The following is a 23693-nucleotide window of genomic DNA, read 5'->3' on the forward strand; positions in this document are numbered from 1 at the left end:
GGAGGGAGGGCAGCGTTGATCGGGTTATTCTCAGTTTGATCTTACGTTATCAAGTTTGGCAACAGCTAGATCGTGATCTCCTTGATTGCTGGACAGGGGTATTAAAACTCTCTGGTTCCTCTTTATTCGTGGAAAGTGTTCTATAAATAAATTTCCCTCATCGGCTATTGATTTACTTTGAAATTCAGTCTGTACAAGAGAGGCAGGATAAATCTTCAACTTCTTCTCTTTACCGGTTTTTAGAATAATGACATTTGTGCAGCTCCTTGCTTCTAGATCTTTCCCATGAAGAGAATTAGGATGTATATATTTTTAAGGGGAAAATATTCATGAGGTTATGCTGCTATTTCCAGTTCAAATGCAAGACCACCAGGCTTTTACTTCCTTCCTTCAATTTTATATTTGGGTCTTTTTCCTTTTACACTGAAGATCTTGGTCCCTAATGACATTAGCATAATTACCTCTTCACTTTATCCTCAGTCTCAAGTAACATTAACACTGATAACTGAAAACAATGTAACGTATTTTTGGCAGTTGGTCTTGTTCTCGCTTTATCGCCTTATCGTGTTGTTAATACCACGGAGTCATTCTCTGTGGGGCTATGTCAACAACTTGGTATATGATTCAATTCGTTTTTGCATTTCATTTCCATTTTTGTTCCATTTTGTTTTATGGTTATGTACAACATTTATATGGTTCCGAAGTCAAAATAGCCCCTAACCATAATCTTTCGCCAGCATGAGGCCTACCACATCGAAAACGCTCAAATATTCATTGACTTTTACAACCTTTGTTCTATCGTAAATCATCCACTGGGGGGGAGGGGTGACTCCCACCAAGAAAGCCAAGAATTGGTAAGGACCATTGTTTGCCCTAAAGTTCAGCTAGACTGAGTACTTATAGGGTGATTTGCAAAGGAAAGGCGTAGCTTAGGATCTGTAATCTAAATCTTCTGGCTTCACTTAGAGAAGCTGATCCTAAACTGGCTAGCGATGGAGGGAAGAGTCCATCCAAACCTCGAAGCCCTCCTCTTTCCTTTCTTCCTCCCTTCTTTCTCTCCCTTCTTTCTTTCTTTCCTTCCTTCCTTCCTTCCATTATTACAGAGACTGTCAAAGCTTATTTTCCTTTAAGAAATGAAATTATTCTTTTTCTTTTTAATTGAGATATAATTGACATTTAACATTATATTAGTTTCAAATGTACAAGATAATGATTTGATATTTCCATACATTGCAAAATGATCACTACAATAAGTCTGGTTAACGTTGGTTGCCACATAGAATTATAATTTTTTCTTGTGATGACATCTTTTAAGATCTCTTAGCAACTTTCAAATATGCAATACGGTGTTGTTAACTATAGTCACTGTGCTATACATTACATCCTCGTAGCATTTTATTTTATAACTGGAAGTTTTTATTTTTGGACTCAGCCTATTTTGCCCTGTGGCTCCCCCCACCTCTGGAGACCACCAATTTGTTCTCTATACCTACGAACTCCTTTTGTATGTGTGTGTGAGGGGGGGTGTTTGTTTCAAATTCCACATATAAGTGAGATCATACAATATTTGTCTTTCTCCATCTGACTTATTTCACTTTGCACAATGCCCTCAAGGTCCATCCATATTGTCACAAGTGGCAAGATTTCCTCCTTTTTATGGCTGAATAATATTCCATAGTATATATACCACATCTTCCTTATCTCTTCATCCATTGATGGACACTTAGGTTGCCTGCATGTTTGGGCTATTGTAAATAATGCTGCAGTGAACATGGGGGTGCAGATATTGTTGTGTCCAGAATAACCAGACTCAACTTGAGTGCTCTTAACCAGGAGACAGTTTATTAGCCGGCGGCTGTCCTTGCAAAGGAGCAGCCTCGAAATGCCAAGATACAAGGTTTTTAAGCCCCAAATCCTATTCCTCATTCTGTCTTAAACACAAAGGTCCATCTTTCTCCTATTCACTACCTGTCAACCCACTGGTCAGGTGTGCAAGCGGGAAGTACAGAAGCAGAAAGCTTGTGTTAGAATGTTATGTTCCTATGGGTGATCGCCTATGTTCCCATGGACAATAGCCAGTGTTCCCATGGGCGATGGCCAAACAGTAATTTTCAGCTTATATACAATTGATTATTTTTCATGCCACGCAAGCAAGCAGGGTTACACAGGCTAAAATTGGCAGTTAGCGTATGAGCTCATTGTTACAAGTTTCATGATTAACAGAATGTGGTTAGGGGTTCCAGAAACTAGGCCTAAGTTATAGACTTCCTTTGTCCAGTTTCAGGTTTTAATTATTCTTTAACCCTTTCATATTTCAGCGGGCTATTACAATATCTTTTCGACTTAGTGTTTTCGTTTTCTTCAGATAGATACCCACAGATGGAATTGCTCGGTCATAAGGTAGTTTTATTTTCAATTTTTCCAAGACACTCTGCTGTTTTCATAGTGGCTGCACCAATTTACATTCCCACCAACAGTGCACGTGGATTCTCTTTCTTTAGATCCTCACCAACACTTCTTTCCTTTTCCTTAAGACTTTCTTTTCCTCAGATCCCTGCCTCTTGCAATTGTTTCTCCATCCTCCTGGCCTCCTCACCTCCAGATGCAAGAGTCCTTTGTTAATGTTCTAGCACAGATGACATTGCTGGGGCCCATAGCCAATGATCGTTAACTCCAACCTTAACCTGTCACCACTCATGCAATACCTGAAGCTTCCCTCACCTTCAAGTTTACATCCAACTCTGGCTTTGAAATTTCTGACAAGAAAAAGGGTGCAAAGAAAATATCCTAGCAATTAAAACCTGGATTACTTTGTTTCTCCACTGTGAAGTTACTATTTTAACCTCTGTAATTAATCGATATTTTGTAGGAGATACTGGGAGAGTATGCAAATATACTGTTTCTCATCATCTTAGTTTACCCTCTAATTTTAGCCTTCATTGATCATTCTGGCCTGCAACAATTATTACTGTGGTCTTTGCCAAATGGTGATTTTTTTTCTATTTCCATCATTACTTCTAGATCTTTTAATTAATTGGAATTCTACTGTGACAAAAAGTTGTCCTTTTCCCCTCCCTTATTTATTCAATTATGTGTTTATGTCATATGAACGCATGGATATTTATTTTCTTCTATGAGTTACAATCTACTACTATCATTTATTTTATCACTCAAATACAGGCATACCTTGTTTTATTGCGCTTTGCTTTATTGCACTTCACAGGTGTTGCATTTTTTTTTTTTAACAAACTGAAGGCAAGACCCTCTACCAGCAAAAAGGTTACAACTCATTTTATTGTAATAGTTCATTATGATGGTCTGGAACCAAACCTACAATATCTCCAAGGTATGCCTGTAATAGGGAGTTGGAGTAGGAGGGAGAAGAGATAAAAAGAACTCAAAAGATATAGGAATAGCAGATATAAGCAGCAGTTACTGCTGGATGGGCTGAGAAAAGAGCACCCAAAGAAGAGCCCCCTTGTTAGAGAGGGCATGGCTTACTAGATGGCAGAATGATTCGTCGAACCGCCATTTCAATGGCTAACTGTGTGCTAGGGATAGGGGACTCTCAGCCAAAGCGTTTTAGAGTCATCATGAGACATTTCTGAACTCTCTCCTTCCCTGCTGCATTGATCATGGAGGTCACATACTGAAATATTAGTGCATCTGTCATCCTGGGTTCCTGAGTGACATCGTAGAGGGAGTCCCTGGCCAATCCATGTTGGACATGAGTACAAAATAAATGTCGATTGTTGTAATCCACTGATAATTAAGGTTAATGTTTCACTGCAACATAACCTAGTCTGTTGTTCTTCTCGTAGAATCCTACATCTTAAATCCCTGTAGTGTTTAGGTAGTGATGACACACAGAACGTGTAGGATTCTACTTATTGTAAATATGAAGCAAAGAACAGCTCACATCCAATCTGTCTATAACTGTGAGTGCCCCTAAAGGAAACAGAAGCTACTCGGAACTCAAAGAACAAATAAGCGCTAAGGGAACTCCTGTTCCCATGTGGTCAAATCTTCACTCAGCAGTTAGAATGGTTTTAAATGTCCAATGGAAACAGAAATTAAATCACGTCATTTCCCTGCTCCCATCCCTCCAATGGCTTCTCATCCCACTTAAAACAAAATTCAGTTTCCTACCAAGAAAAAGGGGGAAAAAAAAACCCCACTAAATCCCTACCTGTTCTGGTCTCTTTTCTAATTCATATCACTTTCTGCCTCCTTAATGCCACTAGAGTCACTTGCTCTTCTTGTTATTTCTCTAATATACAAAGTTTTTTTTTCCACCTCAGGGTATTTGTATTTGTTGATCCTTCTGTCTGAAAAGCTTTCCTCTGGATCTTCGCATAGTTTGCTCCCTGATTGCATTCAGGTCTCTGCTCACTTGTCCCCTCCTGGTGCCTGATATGTACCTGATACATCACCAATAAATGTGTTGAATGAATGAATTTATGTCCATATGTCCTACAGTGCTCCTGGACATATACAACCAATATGATCCCTATGCGTATAACTCCAAAATTCATATTTTCAGCCATACGTTCCAGACTTACAACTCCACCTTTCTAGGGGACATCTTCAGATAGCTGTCCCACTACTACCACCAGATCAACATGTCCCAAATAATCCAAACCAGGTTCTTCTGGCCTCCAACTCTTTTCATTCCCTTTTCTTCATCCTCCACATTCAATCGCCAGCAGCATCTGCTGAAGCCATGCTGTGCAGTGGCTCTCACTTCCAGCCCTTCCTTTTAACAGCCCCATCTCGCTCCTTTAAGGCACGTTTTTCTCACCGGAACCAGGTCATAGAGATGGAAGGAGTCAACAAGGTTTTTCAGTCCAGGTGTCTGCGAGTGTCCAAATCCTTTCTCTAGCCATTCTGACAACTGGTCATGCTTTGGGTTACTTCTTTGAATACTTTTGGTGATGCCGGCAGGGAATTATCTCATTGGACAGTTCTCATTGTTAGAAAATTCATCGTTATAATGAAATGAAATCATTTTACTTACACACAAGCACACAATAGCACTTCCTCCTGGAACATTACAGGTCTGAAAATGTGTGAAGACGAAGCTAATCCTCTGTGGCTTTACAATTCATCCCATTTCCCCGTCTGTCTCCCAGCAGGAGGGTTATACCTCATCCTTTTGAACTCAGCCGTGGTTGGGTAACTAGCTCTAGTCTATGGAAATTGAAAGTGATATGTATCACTTCTGGGTAGAAGCTTTGAGAAGCAGTTTAAACGATTCCTTTTCCCTCTACCATGAGACAAGCTAAGTTCTGGATTGAGGCTGCTCCATTAGTCTGGGTTCCAGAGTGAAGATGACATGAAGCAGAGCCCCAGCCAAACTGTGAGGGACCAGTAATATGAGCAAGGTGACTTGTATCACTTCAAGTTCTCGAAGTGACTGAAATGTGAAGGTCGATTGCTAAAACATAACCTAGCTCACCCTAAGTTAGTCTGCCTTTTTTCTAACTCCTTTAATCATTTTTCGCAAGTCACGATTTTAGCCCCTCACCACACGTTTTTTGTCATTCCCCTGTGTAGGAGGTCTCATAGCTGGTATATTAAATTAAGGATATGCAGATTACGACCTGCTGAATGAGGAGACACAAGCCATCCACATGGGGTCAGCAGGTAGCTCCTTCAGCATCCGAGTTCTCACTTTATAGGGAAGTGAAAAACCCCGGGTCGTTTTGATTGAAAGCGCAATACACTCACACAAAAGAAGTAAAGTCACAAGATTTATTACTTACAGATCCCAGAAAATGCCCGCCGCAACCTCCCCCCGCGCCCCTGTCCCCCAAGAGCCAGGGGAAGGGCAGTCCTCTGTCCCAGGTCATGAATGAGCAGAAGGTAGAGAGCAGGGTAGCAAGCACTTATAAGGTGATTGAGGCGGAGGTCAGTACCTTTTCACAGGCTCAACTCTGGTTAGTTTAAAAGGTGCCCCAGGAAAACCAAAGCAGGAACTTGTGGTGGGAATCCTAAACTCAGGTCCTTATCTAAATGTACAGACTCTGGGTGTAAGCATGGTTGTCGTGCTGTAAAATGCCCGGGAAGCGACTCAAAATAGCTGTCTTCTCATCACACTTCCTTAAAACATGGAGCCCAGATCTGAGCCCAGTACCCCAGGTGCAAATTCCACTAGTGCACAATTAGCGCTTTGACCTGGGAACTCCTCTGAAGAGACCCTAGAGTTGTTTTCACATTTGTTTCTTTGTGCTTTTATCATCAGCCGTGTCATGCTGTTAACTCACGTTGAGTATGTGTATCAATAATTAGAGCCAAAGACTTTAACCACTAACCTCTCAACATTTACTTGGGAAACCGATATTTGGATCCTAGCTCAAGTAGACAGGGTAGCATTTAACAATTGTTATGTGATCTCTTAAAGACAAGTTAACGTTCTGTCTTTTGGCCCCGACCATGCTATTAATCTTTATCATCTCATGTATTGAGCGAAGGCAGCACCGACAGGACTGGGTGCACTGTAAGACTGCTCTGCACGACTTCCAATAGTGCACGGCTGATATCTGGTCCTAGATCCAAGAAGGCTCTTTTTCTGCGGGGCTCTGGAGGCGGGACCCCACTTCCCAACGCATGCGCTCTCGGATCCGTGGCTCCACACTCGCCGGGCGCGGGGTGAAGGAGAGCCCCCCCATATTCACCCCCTCTGGCGCCGACACCCAATGGGCGGCTGCGGGCTTCTCAGGTGGGCGGGGCATACCCCAGGAATCGTCCCGGTTGGCCCGCGGCCCGGCGCGGCGTATGACGTCTCTCCGTCACTGTCACGTAGCGCTGTGGTTAAGGCGTGCCGTCCGCTCCCGGCCGGTGAAGGAGACTTGGAGACATCTGGGTCGCGCGGTTTGTGTCGGTGGTAGTCGCCGCCGCTGCAGCTGTTCTTACTGCCCTCAGTCCATGAGGAAGATGCTCGCCGCCGTCTCCCGCGTGTTGTCGGGCGCCGCCCAGAAGCCGGTGAGGCGGCTTGAGCGCCCCGGGGTGGGGGGCTGAGAAGGGGCCCAAGACCCGAGGACGCGTAGAGCGGGCGGGACCTCGGGGCACGCGATGTGGCACCGCTTAGGGAGCGGGGGGGCCGGCGCTCCGAGAGCCACAGGCCTTCGTTTTACCTTTAGCCGGTGCGCTCCATTCCGGGACCGGGAAAGAGTGGCTGCTCGGCCACCTGCGCAGACAGGGGACGGGGACACTCTACAAGGTCCGCGTGGAGGTCAGCCACGGCTCCCGGCGCGGGGCTAGGAGGCGTCTTCTAGAAGTGCCCATGCATTTATCGCAGACAAAAAAGGGGCCTCGGGCACCCTCGAGTCTCCAATTGACCCCCTTTTCTCGGCCCACTCATTTAAAATCTTCCTAACTGCGTTCCTCTTGAGCCAGAGGCCATATAGTATGTTAAAGAGCATGGAATCTGGAGACCGAGTGGCTCCCTCAAACACCAGCATCACCATTTACTAGCCCTGCGACCTCGGACAAAGTGTTTTTTTGTTTTTTTTAAATTTCTTTAAATAGGCCTGTGCTCAATTTCCTCATTTCTAAAATAGAAGTAATAAATACTTAACTCGTGGGTTTTTTTGTGAGGCTTAAACGAGTGACACGTGTGTAAAGTTTGCCAAATAGTGCATTGTAGGTGCCATTTGTGTAAAATATTATCATTTGAGTGCCCGGTTTGGTATACATGTGTTGAACACCTACGCTTGGCTCTGTGGAGGGTTCAGACAGGGTCAGGTTCCCGAGAAACAAACTTCTTCCCCTTTCCTCCCCTAACGTTGAGCTTTTCTTGGCAGTCAATTCCAGAGCAGTCTGGCAGAACACGGAGGAAACTGCCTTCCCCTTTACACACACACACACACACACACACACACACACACACACAGAACACGGAGGAAACTGCCTTCCCCTTTACACACACACACTCACTCACTCTCACTCACTCACTCACACTCACACTCTAGGGTAAAGGTAAGCTAAAGAAAACTGCAGCGCTGCTGGAGAGGGTGGGGTTAGAGGTTAGCACTGTTTTCTGGCTCCAGTTTCCAGACGTGCCCAATGCCTAAACTTCTTTGTCCTCTAGGCACAGGGAAGTAGTGTTTCTTGGTATAACTGCAGACAAGCTTTGATTTGCACTTTTGGCTCTAGTAACTCCTCCAGGTCTTTGTGGTAACTCAGCTTAAGGGTTAGTAAGAGATGGTCAAAAGGTAGGAAGTGTACCCCTCTAGGAATCCCACTGCTTTCTGGCGCTCATAATCTTTGACTTTACTTTCCTGCTCTCAATTACATAGAACTGTCTGTCATTTTTTTTATTGTTTCCACTTTAGGATGGAGAAATAACAATTTACCTGTTCTCAGTTACTATTGCCTGGATGGTTTTCAAGTTTTAAATCTTTCCAAAACTACAGTGTCTGTAGCTGTGCCTGGAAGATTATTTCTCGATACAAGAAATATTTCTGGCCCCACAAAATTATTTTTTATTTTTAAATTTATTTTTCAATTTTTTAGCTGACATACAATATTATATTAGTTTCAAGTATACAACAGTGATTAGACATTTATATACCTTAAAATGTGATCAAGAAAAGTTTAGTACTCTTTTGACATCATATATTGTTATTACAATATTATTGACTATATTCTCTATGCTGTACTTTATATTACCGTGACTATTTTTATAATTGCCAATTTGTACATCCCCCCTTCCCCTTTGTCACCCATTCCCCTCAAACCCCCTCCCATCTGGCAACCACAAATTCGTTCTCTGTATCTGAGTTTGTTTCTGTTTTGTTTATTTTGTTTTTTAGGTTCCACATATAAGTGAAATCATATGGTGTTTCTCTTTGACTTATTCCGCTTAGCATAATACCCTTTAGGTCAGAAGTGACAAGATTTCATTCCTTTTTATGGCTGAGTAATATTCCATTGTATATATGTACCACTTTTCTTTATTCGTTTGTCTATAAGTGGATACTTATGTTGCTTCTATATCTTGGCTATTGTAAGTAATGCTGTAATGGACATAGAGGTACATATAGCTTTTCAAATTAGTGTTTGGATTTCTGCAGATAAATACCCAGAAGTGGAATTGCTGGATCATAAGGTAGTTCTATTTTTAATTTTTTCAGTCACCTTCATACCGTTTTCCATAGTGGCTGCACCAGTTTGCAATCCCACCAACAGTGCAGGAGGATTCCCTTTTCTCCTCATCCTCGCCTGCACTTGTTTGTTGATTTATTGATGATAGCTTTTTGACAGGTGTGAGGTGATATCTCATTGTGGTTTTGATTTGCATTTCTCTGATGTTTAGTGATGTTGCACATCTTTTCATGTGCCTGTTGGTCATCTGTATGTCCTCTTTGGAGAAATGTCTGTTCCATTTCTCTGCTCATTTTTTAATCGTATTTTTTTTCTTTTTTTGGTGGTGGTGGTAATGAGTTCCTTATCCATTTTGGATATTAATCCCTTATCGGACATTATCATTGGCAAATATCTTCTCTCCTTCAGTTGGTTTTGTCTTTTCATTTTGTTGATGCTTTCCTTCACTGCACAGAAACTTTTTAGTTCGATGTAATCCCATTTGTTTATTTTTTCTTTTGTTTCCCTCACCCAAGGGGATATATCAAAAAAAAAAAATTGCTGAGAGCGATGTCACAGTTTACTACCAATGTTTTCCTCTAGAAGTTTTATGGTTTTGGATCTTACATTTAAGTCTTTAATCTATTTTGAGTTTATTCTTGTATATGGTGTAAGAAAGTGGTCTAGTTTAATTTTTTTGCATGTATCTGTCCAGTTTTTCCAGCATCATTTATTGGATAGACTTTTTTTACCCCATTGTATATTCTTGTTTCCTTTGTCATAGTTTAATTGACCATGTAGGCGTGGATTTATTTCTGGGCTCCCTATTTAGTTCTATTGATCTTTGTGTCTTTTTCTGCCAGCACCATGCTATTTTGATTACTATAGCCTTGTATAGTTAGATATCAGGTAGCATGATACTTCCAACTTTGTTCTTTCTTCAGATCGCTTTGGCTCTTTGGGGCCTTCTATGATACCATATAGATTTTAGGATTATTTGTTCTAGTTCTGTGAAAAACAGCATTGGTATTTTGGTAGGGATTGCATTGAATCTGTAGATTGCTTTGGATACTGTTCTGTCAGGCTTGGGACCCCTTTTTGGGCACCATGACATGTGCTGAGGCCAGCTGCCACTTGTGCCGTGTTTATGGCTGCTTAGTTGAGGCTACGTTCCAAGCCAAGACTGGCTGCTGCTTCTGCCAGACTTGGGGCTACCTGATGGGAGTTATAATGCAAGTTAGGACAGGTCACCATTTGTGCTGGGCTTGGGGTAGTTTAGCAAGAGGTACAGGGCACACCAAGGCCAGCCACTGCTAATTTGGGTTTCATGGACCTTTGAGAGATTTTAGGAAAGTCCGCAGCTCTAGCCAAGGCAGGCTGCTTATGTGGAGGAGCCTTTGGAAGAGGCTCAGGCCTGGCGCTTGAGTTCGGTGGGTTCTCAGGGAATCACCAGGGCTGGGCAAACGGTGTTAGCCAGGTTAATGGAGAGCTCAGATTTGGTGCTCTCCCTGTGCTGGACTGGCTGTGTGGGGTGAGGGCTCAACAAAGGAACAATGGCACCTGCCAGCGCTTCCTTCCCCAGCAAGAGCTGTCCAAACCCCTGATCTTCCAGCCCTCACCCTGAAGCTAGTCACTTTAGTCCCCTGTATGTGCCTGGTGCTTTTTGAGCTGCTGTCTTCGTGCTGGAGCCCAAAGCAAATTGAGTTTGTGAGTCTGTGTGTGGGCCCCTTAAGAGAGGAACACTTACGTCTCCAGCAGCCCTCTGTCTCATTTGGATGCAATTCCTAATAGTTTTCACAGCCAGATGGTCTAGGGACTCCTCTTCCCGGCACTGGAGCCCTGAGCTGGGGAGCCTGGTGTGGGGCTGGGACCCCTTGCTCCTCAGGGGGACCTCCGCAGCCGAGATATCCCTTCCAATTCTCGATCACCAAACTGTGGTGATCAAGGTTTGGGACCTGCCCGTTCTGCATCTCTGCCCTTCCAGTAGTCAACATGGCTTCTTCTTTATATCCTTAGTTATAGGACTTCTGTTCAGCTAGTCTTCAGGTGCCTCTCAATGATGGTGGTTCTATAATTTCGTTGTAATTTTGATTTGGTCATGAGAGGAGGTGGGCACAGCACTTACTTACTCCGCCATCATGACCACAAGTCTAAAACAATTTTCTTAACTGCCAAAAATAACATGTCTGTTTCATGATTGCCAAATATAACGTTTTGTTTGTCACCTTGCTCCTCTCATCTCTACTTCTTCCCAAATTTCTCAATTTTCTTCACTTAGATATGTTAATGAATTCTGTCTACCTCTAACTTAACCGAAGCATTTTTTTTCTAGTATTTAAGCGTTTTTCCTCCAGCAACACCATTGTCTTGCTGGGTTTAGTAGATAATGGTATATTGATGGTTGAAGCATTAAGTAGATAATAGCTTTCTGCTGGTAGGCTTGTATACTTGGAGGTACACTTAGGTCAATCTTAACCCTTCTCACCAAGATCAAGTCCAGCACTAGAAGCTGGATGGCTGTACGAACATATCAAAAGTACTTTTTGTGGGATCTGAAGAATGTGCTTCAAGTCTCCATGAAAAGAAGTCATGTCGGTTTACACATTTGTGTGTGAAAACATGACAGAATTGGCTAAAATAGTACATTAACACTAATTAATTAAATGTTTGTGGTCTAACCTGGACCGTAGCCATCCCATAGAATACTTTTGGTGCAAGCAGGTATGTTTGATTGTAAGAGTGAAAAGGAAACATTTTTCCCAACTTTTTACCCCACCCTCAAGCACTGACAGCTACTCAGACATCAAGAAGGAAACACTGTTGCAGAGAACCTCTCTCCCTTCTGCGGGAGCTACCCAAGATAGAGGCTGTTCAAATTATAAAACGTCCTTCAAGTCTGTTGTTTTTAAGTCAGCGCTAGGTATCTTTGGTACATTTCTCACTAACATATTTATTTCATGCTTTGAGTAGTTGAAAATATTTTTCTTATCGATCCATTTCATAGAAAAATGGTTTTCCTGAAATAAAGATTGAATCATAGTTTTTTATTTGACGAGTAATTCTGAAACTGAAGCTTTAGCTTGCTCGGTATGTCTGTTTATGATGAAGAATAGCATAAATAAACAAAGCCCACAGATTATCAGTCTCTTTAGCTTGGCCATTAACTTCATTATATTCTCACTGTAATTTCTTTGAAAACAAAGTGACTAAGTAGATTAGTTTGGTTTTTGCATCCATTCTCTTCCTGCTGTTTGCTGTCCCATGGGGTAACCATCGTGTTTTATTAGCCAAAGCATGGAGTCACTTTGGAAGACAAGATCTCAACGCACTGAACAGAATAGAAGATAAGCCCATGAATATGTTGAGGCTTATTCAAGTTCCAGGACTGCATCCTGATAACTGAGTAATAATAATAATTACTTTTAAAATAACTGACAATAAAAGTACTGATATATTTGTATATTTTGGTCTTTCAAGGCAAGCAGAGTGCTGGTGGCATCTCGTAATTTTGCAAACGATGCTACATTTGAAATTAAGGTAAGAGATATTTTACTTTGTGTTAATTTTCCCACCAGTACACTTTGATATACAGTTTTACCTTGGGAATAGAACATTTTGATATGCTTTTTCACCATTTTCTTCCCAATGTTCTAGAATCAGAGGTTCAAATAAGTTTAGCAAAAATTTGAATTTACACTTAGCGACTTGCTGGTGTTTCATGGTGTGTATGTGGGTGGGGGGAGGTGAAGTAAAAAACATTAGACTTACTCCAAAGTTTAGAATGTGATTTGGTAAAACATTTGAATGGGAAGATTCTTAGAATGCTTCTTTGAAAGTTTGGCTTTTAACCTATAACCCGCTTGACTTCTAGGGGCTTTCAGTGAAAGTCGTCTTAGAAAGATTTTCTTCCTTCAAAACCCTATCCCATTGCAGTGAGCTTTATGATGTAAGGAGTCAGAAGCAATATGCAGCATTTCTGATGTGCTCCTGTGGGTTTTTTGAGTGAAATATTATTTGTGATGGAGTTAGATCTTAGAATGGGTTGGCATTGTTTATAATGTAGTAACTGGAAGGTAACTGATTTTCAGAAGTGTGATCTCCACCGGCTGGAAGAGGGCCCTCCTGTCACAACAGTGCTCACCAGAGAGGATGGGCTCAAATACTACAGGACGATGCAGACTGTTCGCCGAATGGAGTTAAAGGCAGATCAGCTGTATAAACAGAAAATCATTCGTGGTTTCTGTCACTTGTGTGACGGTCAAGTGAGTGATAATTTTGTAATAAAACTGTTTTTAGGAATTTAAGTGTGGTTTGTGTCTTTAACCCTGCCTTATGCATCCAAAGGATTCCAGGCTGGTATTTTAGAATAAAAATGAGAATGCTGAGACCTGCTATGAAGCTTATGCTACAGAATTTATTCATGCATCACATTGCTGATTTCCTATGCCTTTATGGCATTGTGATCATCATTATTGGGTATACTTTTGGGGGAAAGGGTTTGTTTTTCTTTTTTGTTTGTTTGTTTTGTTGGTTTAGACCAAAGGTTATAAATTCAGATGCCTACAGGGGCCAGCTAGGCAGACTAAATGAGTGAAGAAGGCCAGCTATACAAAAAATAGACTGACTGGCGGTGACAGGGACTGGCGGTGAACTGGGATAGGCAGGTCCCACCTGTAGATTATGTCATGATTTCGTTCCAGTCAGTGGTGCTGTATAGAAATATGGAGCTAATGCTTCCTGTTGTTTGTTTCTTCAAGATAAGACAGAAGTCTTGATTTTCATGATATTCTCAGTATTTTAATGTTGACATCTGATTCAGGATTTTTCCCCCCCAAATTACTGTACAGGCTAAAGGAAACAGCACATCTATGGATTGTCAGTTTATGGCTTCTGGCTTGGGCCTTACTCTTCACTCTGTTTCTGATTAAAAAAAAAATTAGAGCTACTTTCTATAGTTACTAATGAAGAGTTCGACTAGGCCAAATGTTTGATAATGGTCTAGGAAGGCTTTTTTCTAGAAATGTGTATTGTATTGACTCATCACTGCTTCTTCCTTTAATGCAGGAAGCTTGTTGTGTGGGCCTGGAGGCTGGCATAAATCCCACAGATCATCTGATCACAGCCTATCGAGCTCATGGCTTTACCTTTACTCGTGGGCTTTCTGTCCGAGAAATTCTCACAGAGCTTACAGGTTTGTTATTGATTTACAAAAGGGGAAATTAGTGAATTAAGTTTTCAAATCTCTCCTATGTAGTCAGCAGTAATATAATGGCTGTATGTAGAGCCAGAGGGGTGTTAGAGTCAGGGAGATCATATCATAAATGATATAAATGTCTAACCAATATACTATATACTCAACTAACAATTAAATAAAACACTAAAAAAAATAAAAATAAATAAAAGGTTTTCTGGACCTTTGCCTTAACCCAAAGCAGGTCCCATGGGAATGGGAAGACAGCACAGCCAAGGGAAAAAAAAAGACACTAACCGTTATAAGTTAATATTAAAACCTTTCTGAGTTAAAAAAAAAAAAAAACCTCTTTAGGAGCTGTTATTTCTATTATGCTTTTAAGTAAACCGACCAATTTTGAGGTCATCTGGCTCCTCAGGTGTAAGTTTTAAAAGGTTAGCTCTATAAAATCAGAATTACTTTTATAATTACTCAGACATGCCAGCAGAAATCTAGCAGCCACAGAAAATAAATTGAGTAGAAGCATTTCGTGGTATGCAATTTAAATTCTAGGAATCTTCTTAATATCCCTTTGTCTTTGTCCCCTTTGACTCTTGAACTGTTTAGTGTGCCAGTGTAGGAGATAAAGGAAGATGTTTGTAACTGGCGGAAAAAAAAAAAAAAAAAGTCCAAGGCACCACACCAACATCCAAAGGAAACAATGATTAGAGAGCTGGAAAAATTGGAAAGGTCAAGGACACGAGACTGGTCTGACCTTCATTACAAAAGGACCTGGAGACGAGGGATATGTGTTTGCATAGAGGGGCAGGTGTTTATACAGTTGAATCGGCCTCTGAGTTCTAATGGTTGAGCCTCTTGAGTAAATGCTTGGGATATGGTTTTGTTTTGTGTATTTGATTTTTGATGCGTATATACATGTGCTGTCATTTCTAGGGCGAAGAGGAGGTTGTGCTAAAGGAAAAGGTGGATCAATGCATATGTATGCCAAGAACTTCTACGGAGGCAATGGCATCGTTGGAGCTCAGGTAGTCGAGGATAAGGATTGCATGCTTTTCTAGATTTGGCCCTGGCCTGTGTCTTTACAATAGTTCATACCCCAGAGGACTTCCCTCTGTTGTATTTTAGTACTTTAGGGGCTTAGTGTGCTTAAAAGACCTATTGCTTCATACCCTACCATTTGATCACTTAATAGATTTGGACCATGATTTAAAATTTTTCCTTTTTGGTATTTATGTTTTGTAAGTAAGCAAGAGCCTCCAGCAGTGGAGCTATACCTTCAGCTTTTTATTTATATTTACATTAATTGCTTTGTCACATCCACTTTGCCCTGCCGCTGCCTGCTGGAGACAGGGCTCATGCCAGATGAGGACAGGCAGGTGATCAGGATCTCAGGGCCTAGTTAGAATCCAAAGCCAACTTCTATGGATATGGAGTCTATCTTGTTCTCATGATTTAGTGAATTATGAAGAAGTAACAGCATAAAACCATATCTAGATTGTTTGGTTTACTTTCTAATATATCGAGATTCTACAGTATGCTTTTTTTAAACCTAGGTTTCATTTTTAGAATTAGTAATTGAATCTTTGCGTGCAGAAAGGTTATTGCTTAAATGGTTGCAATGCAGCATAACAATTATTCTTCTTTACTGGTTTGTTTATAATATTGGTGGAATAAGCAGAGATAGGGTTGGCGTAGAGAGAGTTTGTAGCAACAGTATAATTTCTATCTCAATTTCTGGCCAGGAGTTAAAATTCAGAGCATTAATTTCTCCCCTCATAGATTTCTGTGGTTCCTTTCTTGATTGTCCTTAATATTAGGTGCCCCTGGGAGCTGGGATTGCTCTGGCCTGTAAGTATAATGGAAAAGATGAAGTCTGTTTGACTTTATATGGCGATGGTGCTGCTAATCAGGTGAGTAATTGTCTCAACTTTCTAATAATGTATAGAGTTTTATTTTCAAAGTGTTATACATTCATAGGTTAGTTTGTAAAGAAGTATGTTACTTATTAGTTGAACTAGCCATTCATATGGCAAGCTCAATTTTAGTTTTATGGCCAGATTAGAGATTTGCCTCTTGGCACATTTTACAAGTGCTTTATGGGGGCACACTCCTGAGGGAGCTCTCCTTAGCTCTGTCTACCTCAGCGCTTCCCAAACTGTGGCGAAGGATCTTTTTCTGTTTTAACCTCTCGTAAACCAATTCTTAAACGAGTACTGTAATGTTCAGACTCAGTGTCTTCAGTGCCTTGGCATTGTCAAACTCCTCTCGTGGTCTCTGAGCTCTGACTCTGCCCTTCTTGTTTCATGGTCCGAGTCATTACCAGTCTGTGGATGACACTCTTGAGGACCTGCTGTGGATGCTGATGCTCATTGCTGGTTTGCTCTGGGTACCCAGTGGGTCTCATAGAACTTAGAACAAACATAAAACTAAGTATCACGTGTTTTTACATGGTGATCTTTTCCCTGGTGCGGTCTGTACTACTCTGCTTTGACCTCAGAGAAATAAGAGGTGATGTTTTGTCACTTCCCTTAGTTGCAAAAGAGATGATGCTTGCTGCTTCACTCTCCTTCTTCCTGCCAGCACACACACTCTTTTCCTGAAAAGCTTGGTTATAGTAGATGAGGCTTTTTATCTTTTTATGAAAGCTTTCTCTGCCACGTAGAGCAGTAGCTGTTAAGATGATGAAGTCTAGAGAAAAAGAGCAAAATGAAACCGCTTGAACTTTTTATACACACTTCCAGGGTCAGATATTCGAAGCTTACAATATGGCAGCCTTGTGGAAATTACCTTGTATTTTCATCTGTGAAAATAACCGCTATGGAATGGGAACATCTGTTGAGAGAGCAGCAGCCAGCACTGATTACTACAAGAGAGGTGACTTCATTCCTGGGCTGAGGGTAAGGACACCTGTCACAGGGCCGGGGCTATACCCTCATGGCTCGATACTTCTGTGTGTGCCCTTGATAGTCGCAGACAAATTGAAGAGTTATGTTTTCTTAGTGCAGGAACAGGTCAGGTAGAATTAAAATGGTTTTAGGTTGGTGATTTACGCATTGCTCCCTTTCCCATGCATTAACAGGTGGATGGAATGGATGTCCTGTGTGTCCGGGAGGCGACGAAGTTTGCAGCTGCCCATTGTAGATCTGGAAAGGTAAGCCTTCTCTTAGGCCTCTAGGCAGGAGGTTTCTAATGATGGTTATCTCAAAGTTGAAAGAATGCCTCCCCCATGTCCGTCGTAGCTATTCAGGGGTAGCTGTTAATGTGTATAAGATAGAAGCAGAGGCCAGTCAAGTGAATCAGGTCCCTTCATAAATAGTGTTGTCTTGGTATCTTACCTCCTGGGAACATTCCATGTTGCCCCCATGTGGGGTAAACCTTTTCTTCCAGTGCTTCCTCAGCATCTTGCTTCTGTCTTCATCGTGACAATCTGTTTTGCCTTTTGGTTTGGTTATGTGTCTCCAACCCCCGTTAAGTATAAGCCCCGTAAATGAACAGATTGGGGACTCCCACAGTGCTCAGCACAGAACTTTGCTTATATAGTAGACATTCAGTATAACTTTGTCTTCTATAAGTTAAATGTTATGGTTAAAGTATATAATTGCAGTCTTGGTGTTTCAGTCCTAAGAATCTTAACCTTTCAGTTTTAGCAGTAGAGTGAGATTGGCCTGAAAAGAGGCTTACGTGCCATCGGAGCTAGTGGAAAGATGTTTTTCTCCCTAGATCAGTGTTCCACAGCTCAGAAAGCATGCCCCTGAGGTTTGCCTTTTAGCGACTTCCCCTGGGTTTGTTTGGCCAGTAATGCAAATAAAATTCGGCTAGCGGGATGAAACTAGGAGAAAGGGGATGAAGCAGGGAAGGAAATCCAGAGCAGTTAAACAAGAGGAATAAAATGGAGTACGACTAAGATGGCAGGTTGATGCTAGTAGGCTCAGCAGTCTGTATCAGGACTTCAGGACTAGGAGGAGCCCAGGCCCTGGGTGATGGATACCATTCCTCTCTCCCCTAGTTCTGAAAGAATATGTGGGGTCCAACCATACATGGAAACGGGATCAGTGGTTTATAGCATGTGTTGAGCTTCCTAGCCTGACCAAAGCCTGATCTTGGAATTAAGGGAGGGTCTGGAAACCCCCTTATCACCAGCCCCTTAGCCCAACCCACTGTGCTTCCACATGGCTGCTGGATTACATAACTGGATAGGTGACTGAGGGGTTGACGTGTGTCAGGTAATACATGCAGTACTTTTTATGTATTATTTAATTGGCACAACTCTGAGCTCGGTTATTACTGTTTTGCCCATTTCGCAGGATGAGGAAACCGAGACACAAAGCAGTTAAGGGTACATAGCTACCATATATACAGCCATATTGGAACCCAAGCATTTGGACTCAGAATCCCTCTTTTCAACTACTACACCAAACTGCCCAGGGATTCTAGATCCACCCTCCTTCCTCTGTGTTCAAAGTTGTCTTCTAGAAGTGAGCTAATGCAGCATGAGCAAACTACCTGGTGGTAGCTGGGCTAGCCAGACTCTCAGCAGTCACTGGGTTACGAATCAGGTCTTCAGTGCATGCCAACTTCCTGTTACACACTAGCCAGATTTGTGTGAAGCAGGATTGGTCGCCAGCCTCTGTGAAACTGAAATGGGTATGAGGTGGAAATTCACCTACCTAGCCTCTCTTTAGTTCTCCCATCCTTCTGCACTTTCCAGCACAGATAGAGGTTTGCTTTTAATCTGTTAGAATTTGTATTAGCATTTTTCTCTAGAGTTTTAAAAGGATCAGAGTGCTTGTAGGTCATTTCATCTGTGACTGGGGGGAAAGACTAGCCTATTAACCCTAAAGATAAAAGCCATGCCCTCTCCTGCTACCATACCTGCTTTCAAATAGATTTTTCTTCCTTAAAGCTGTTTTTATAGGATTATGTATCAAATGCAATGCTGCTGAAATAGACGATTCTTTAATATTAATGGGCCGTATAGCATGCTGAATGCCTTTTTGATTCAAAACAAGCTGCGGCAGGTTGCTTTTATTAGGTTCCTGTTAAAAATGATGAAACATGCAATAAATCGATATTAGAAATGAGAACAGATAAGTCAACTAATAAATTCTTGACAACTCAGCTGATTTATAGAAGGTCTGATGAGTATCTTTGATCCTGAAAGGGTGTGCATTCGAGGTTGTGGATTGGTGTGCTGTGCTTGTCATCTCACCTACTGTCCTTTGGGATCTGTTTTAGGGGCCCATACTGATGGAGCTGCAGACTTACCGTTACCATGGACACAGCATGAGTGATCCTGGAGTCAGGTATGGTCATGGGAAATCTGTGGTGGTAGGCTTTGAGTGGTGCTACTCACATGGAAAAATAAAGCACTTCAATATTTGCTTTTGAAGCCAGACACCAGTAGGCTTCATGCATTGCATTAGTTGGCATCAGGTAGTTGATTCCTGGTCTGAAAGCAGTGCCTCCCACTAAACTGGTTTCAATACAGAAAGCCTTCTGAAAATCCCTACTATGTATAGTATCTACACGTTAGCATGAGCAGCAATAAGAAAATTAAATTGCGGAGAGAAATTTTACCATAAAGCAGGTCTGATGGTAGAGTAGTATACTGGGGGGCACTTAACTTTTGTAGGCATTGCCCCAGATTTCTTCATGGTACATTCCTCCCGCAGAGGCAGAATTTGAAAATGTTCTGGCTGGCATGGGATATTCAGTATTTTACAATAGAGCAGTCACAAAAGGACAGGTTACACTAGAAGATAGGAGTTTTACTTGTCACTTTTTAACTTTGATGTAATGCTGCAGTTCCAGAGTGCGACACAAGATTTAGTCAAGCCATAACAAGCCTTTGAGTGTAGAATAGCGTTCTAAGGGAATATGTTTTATTATAAAGAACAACTTATATGGAAAAATGCACTTTGTGTATTTCTATTTTCAAAAAATGGTAGAGCCCTTGCTTTTAGTGTTATTTCAAATGATGTGTGGGACGAGGATGTATTATAGATTTAAGAACTGGAAAACCTGCTATCCAGGTTTTTGCTGGCCACATTTCTCTGGGGTCTTAAGGAAGAAAGGCAAGGCACATTTATATCCTGTTTGATGTTCTGCTGCCTCAAGGTCTGTGGTTATCACCATACAAGAACCATCTCCACTGTCCCCACACACGTGAAATGTAGCAGCTCAAAAGGATGGGACATTTGGCACCGAAAGAGGCTCTACCACTTCATACCCTACATCTAGATCAAAGCAGCAAATAAAAACTTGGCCCCTGTTGTCAGAATGCCAGAGAAGCCAGGTGAATTGCCAGTGTAGAATTTTTGATGAAAGATATAATAAGCAGCTCTTACAGAACGTTAGGCTTTCTTATACTTTGAAAGTGTAATTCTGCCATTCCCTCAGTGACATAGGTGCTGACGTGCTCCTTTATCTCAGAAACGTACTCCCGTGTTTCACAGAATTATTTTTGCTCAAACTGGAAGTGTTCTTACCTACTTCTATGTTTCCCTCCCTCTAGTTATCGTACACGAGAAGAAATTCAGGAAGTAAGAAGTAAGAGCGACCCTATCATGCTCCTCAAGGATAGAATGGTGAACAACAATCTTGCCAGTGTCGAAGAATTAAAGGTACCATTACTCTCGGCGGTTTAAAGGCGGGCTCTCCTTTCTGAGCAGTTTTTCTCTACACAAAACGCTGCCACTCCTAATGGGAAAGTATGTAGGACCATGGGGACATTCAGTCATATTGACAAAGCCTTTAAACCCCTCAAGAACACAATTCTTTTTCCTAGAAACAGACCAGATTTTTCATAAATGTTCCCTCACCAGGGTATGTGTATATCTTTTTTTAAAAGTTGATGTCCGTACTCCAAAATATTCCTGGGTAGATCATTCATTGTGTCATTTAGTTAAAAAAAATAACAATTTTGGAAATAGGGGCTATTAAGTACTTCTGTTACTAGCAGACTATTAGCAATAGGCTCTGAGTAGACAAGTTGGTACCTAAGCTGCTCATTCAAAATTCTCTTGAACTGTAATCTGATTTTTAGGAAATTGACGTTGAAGTGAGGAAAGAAATCGAAGATGCCGCCCAGTTTGCCACATCTGATCCTGAACCACCTTTGGAAGAACTAGGCTATCACATCTACTCCAACGATCCACCTTTTGAAGTTCGGGGTGCAAATCAGTGGATCAAGTTTAAGTCCGTCAGTTAATGAGAGGCTACACATAATGGATGACTACACCTTCAGTGGGTTATTGATAGCAACTGTAAGGAATGCTTGTTCTCAACTTAGGTAGATTAAGATAGTAATTGCATGCAGTTTATACAGTGTTGCATTAAAAGATAGTGCACACTTAAGTATTTCATGTGAATGTTAAAGGTTATTTGAGATTTGTATAGGTCTAAAATAGGTAATTACAGTTTGTGCAACCTTCCTTCAAATTATTTCCTAAAACAGTTCTATTTGAGTGAGTTGTATACTCTTAACAAGTCCTTGTATGCCTGTGCAACTCTGCCACCTGTCATGCTCGCATTACCCCACAGCTAATACTGTATGTGCGTGTCGGTGCTAAAGTCTCGTCACACTGATCATTTCAAAACATTTATTAATTATAGCCAGGACAATTCCATTTTTGAATACGCCATCTGCTCCTTGCAGTTGTAACCACTCTATAAGCTCTTTACCCTAGATGTCAAAATTAGGGTTCACAATCACTGTTCTCACAATACAGTTCTAGTCACGTATAAAACATTGATGAATAACAGGTTCAAAAAAAAATAGTAATGCTTAACAACAAAGATATTGGCTCCTTGCTCCCTCTGTTCCCCTGGCTTGGCTTAGCTGACTGGTTAAGCTTCATCTTCGGTGGCTGGGGTCCCCCGAGCCCGTCGTCTGTACTGGGAGACTGCGGCCCAGAGCCTGCAGAGGAGGCCGCCGCTACAAAACAACAACACAGCCATCTTTAGAGTCAGAAAGAGACTTAAAAGCAACACTCCAGAATACTTCTTCAGGAGCTCTTATGGCAGAAAGTATATCATTCTAGGCTTGTCAAGAGTTGCCGTCTAGTCTTAAAAGGCTTACCTTAAATAGAAATATGTTCTCTTCGTGGGGGGAGATGACACTTGTGCCCCAGCAGGAGTGGGACATGGCCTTAGAGGCATGTACAGGAGTACTGGTGGGTCTGTTTAGAGCAGGCCGTTTAAGATGATGTGGGGACAAGGACGCAGATTGCAATTTAAAAAGAGGGTGCGGGAGAGCTATTGTTTTACCTTCCTACTTTTCCCACCAGGGCTTCAGCTTCCGTCACCTCTGGGCTTTTCCCAACTTTAACCTGGGAAAGCTCCAGAGTTTGGAGCTTTCTGACGAAGCCATAGGAGAATGTACCAGCCCGTTGTTTTCTACTACTTTATTTAAAAGCATAATCACATACAAAAAGTTATTTTCTACTATACAAAGTGTTTTGAGGCTATTCTTACCGTAGTCTGAGGTGTCTTAGATCTTCCTTAGTGATGTCATTGAGAATATCAGAAAGTGTATAACCCTCTTCAATAATCTGAAACAAAGAAATATATAGGAGCTAAGCGGCTTGGTAATAATAGCAGAGGAATGGTTTTCTTTTTGGTTATGAATTTACCTTTTCAATTGCATTTGCATCTGCTCCTTGCAGTTGTAACCACTCTATAAGCTCTTTATCCGTTTTCTTCCAACGAAGGGATAGTGGGGTCTCTGTAATGATTAGAAATTTCTTATATATTGATGTGTAACAGTAAAACTCTTCACAAGTAACAAATTGGTTGAAATAAACTTCCAGAAGATAAATGTGGCATGAAAAGGAAATGAATTCAGTGTGTCTCAGATCGAACACACATACATTGCACACTGATCCACAGTTCTTGGATTCACACCCCAGAAATTCAGATAACCTTATCTATGACCTTTAGTTTAGAATGCTTATTCTCATCTTTAAAATGCTTATTCCCTTCCTTAAAATGCCTTTTCTAAGGAATCACATCCTTAACTGCACTGGAAATAGGTTTTTGAGATTTTTGTGTCAGAGCTTATCCATACCGCATTCCAAGAGGTAGCTGTCGCCCGTTAGTAAGTGGCACAAAAGGAACAAGATAGGTTTACTGAAGTATAATTTATGTAGTAAACTTTTTTTTAGGTATGGAGCACTATATGAACTTTGACGAGCACAGTCATGTGACCACAGTGCAACAAGTACAGAAGTTTCCATCACCCCCAAAAGTTCTGGTGGTCTTTTATAATCACCTGCCCCACTCATTGTGATTTGATTTCTGTACCTACACTTTTGCCTTTAACAGTGTATAAATATTCTATATTTATGGAATCATAGTATGTAGCCTTTGAATCTGGCTGCTTTCACTTAGCATAATGCATCTGCGATTCATCTAT

At 41.5% G+C, this 23693-nt stretch overlaps 2 protein-coding genes across 4 annotated transcripts in view; one reads left to right on the forward strand and one right to left on the reverse strand.

The window, feature by feature from the left end:
* The first annotated feature begins 6794 nt into the window (after positions 1–6794).
* Positions 6795–23109, forward strand: PDHA1 (pyruvate dehydrogenase E1 alpha 1 subunit). Its single transcript, XM_011363021.2, has 11 exons — positions 6795–6984; positions 12565–12624; positions 13176–13349; positions 14152–14278; positions 15212–15303; positions 16096–16188; positions 17020–17175; positions 17358–17429; positions 19514–19581; positions 20793–20901; positions 21324–23109. The coding sequence occupies exons 1-11, from the start codon at positions 6928–6930 to the stop codon at positions 21486–21488; spliced, it is 1173 nt and encodes a 390-aa protein (XP_011361323.1). The 5' UTR covers positions 6795–6927; the 3' UTR covers positions 21489–23109.
* Positions 21866–23693, reverse strand: part of MAP3K15 (mitogen-activated protein kinase kinase kinase 15) — a 79071-nt gene continuing 77243 nt past the window's right edge. For 2 of the 3 annotated variants that reach the window (XM_023532333.1, XM_023532332.1), the window contains exons 27-28: positions 22912–23003; positions 22747–22830 (exon numbers count right to left, since the gene is read on the reverse strand). In XM_023532333.1, coding sequence (XP_023388101.1) covers positions 22750–22830; positions 22912–23003 — 173 coding nt within the window. In that variant the 3' untranslated portion in view covers positions 22747–22749. Of the gene's footprint in view, positions 22215–22746; positions 22831–22911; positions 23014–23693 lie in introns of those variants that run through there. The other variant, XM_023532334.1, reaches the window with a different exon arrangement.

Source organism: Pteropus vampyrus, unplaced genomic scaffold (genome assembly GCF_000151845.1).
Source record: "Pteropus vampyrus isolate Shadow unplaced genomic scaffold, Pvam_2.0 Scaffold81, whole genome shotgun sequence".
NCBI lineage: Eukaryota > Metazoa > Chordata > Mammalia > Chiroptera > Pteropodidae > Pteropus > Pteropus vampyrus.

Excerpts from the sequence above, each read along its gene's own strand:
- PDHA1 (XM_011363021.2), top strand. The coding sequence starts at position 6,928 with ATGAGGAAGATGCTCGCCGCCGTCTCCCGCGTGTTGTCGGGCGCCGCC. Across the intron at positions 15,304-16,095 it reads ATGGCATCGTTGGAGCTCAG|GTGCCCCTGGGAGCTGGGAT; the intron begins GTAGTCGAGGAT and ends CCTTAATATTAG. Across the intron at positions 17,176-17,357 it reads ACTTCATTCCTGGGCTGAGG|GTGGATGGAATGGATGTCCT; the intron begins GTAAGGACACCT and ends ATGCATTAACAG.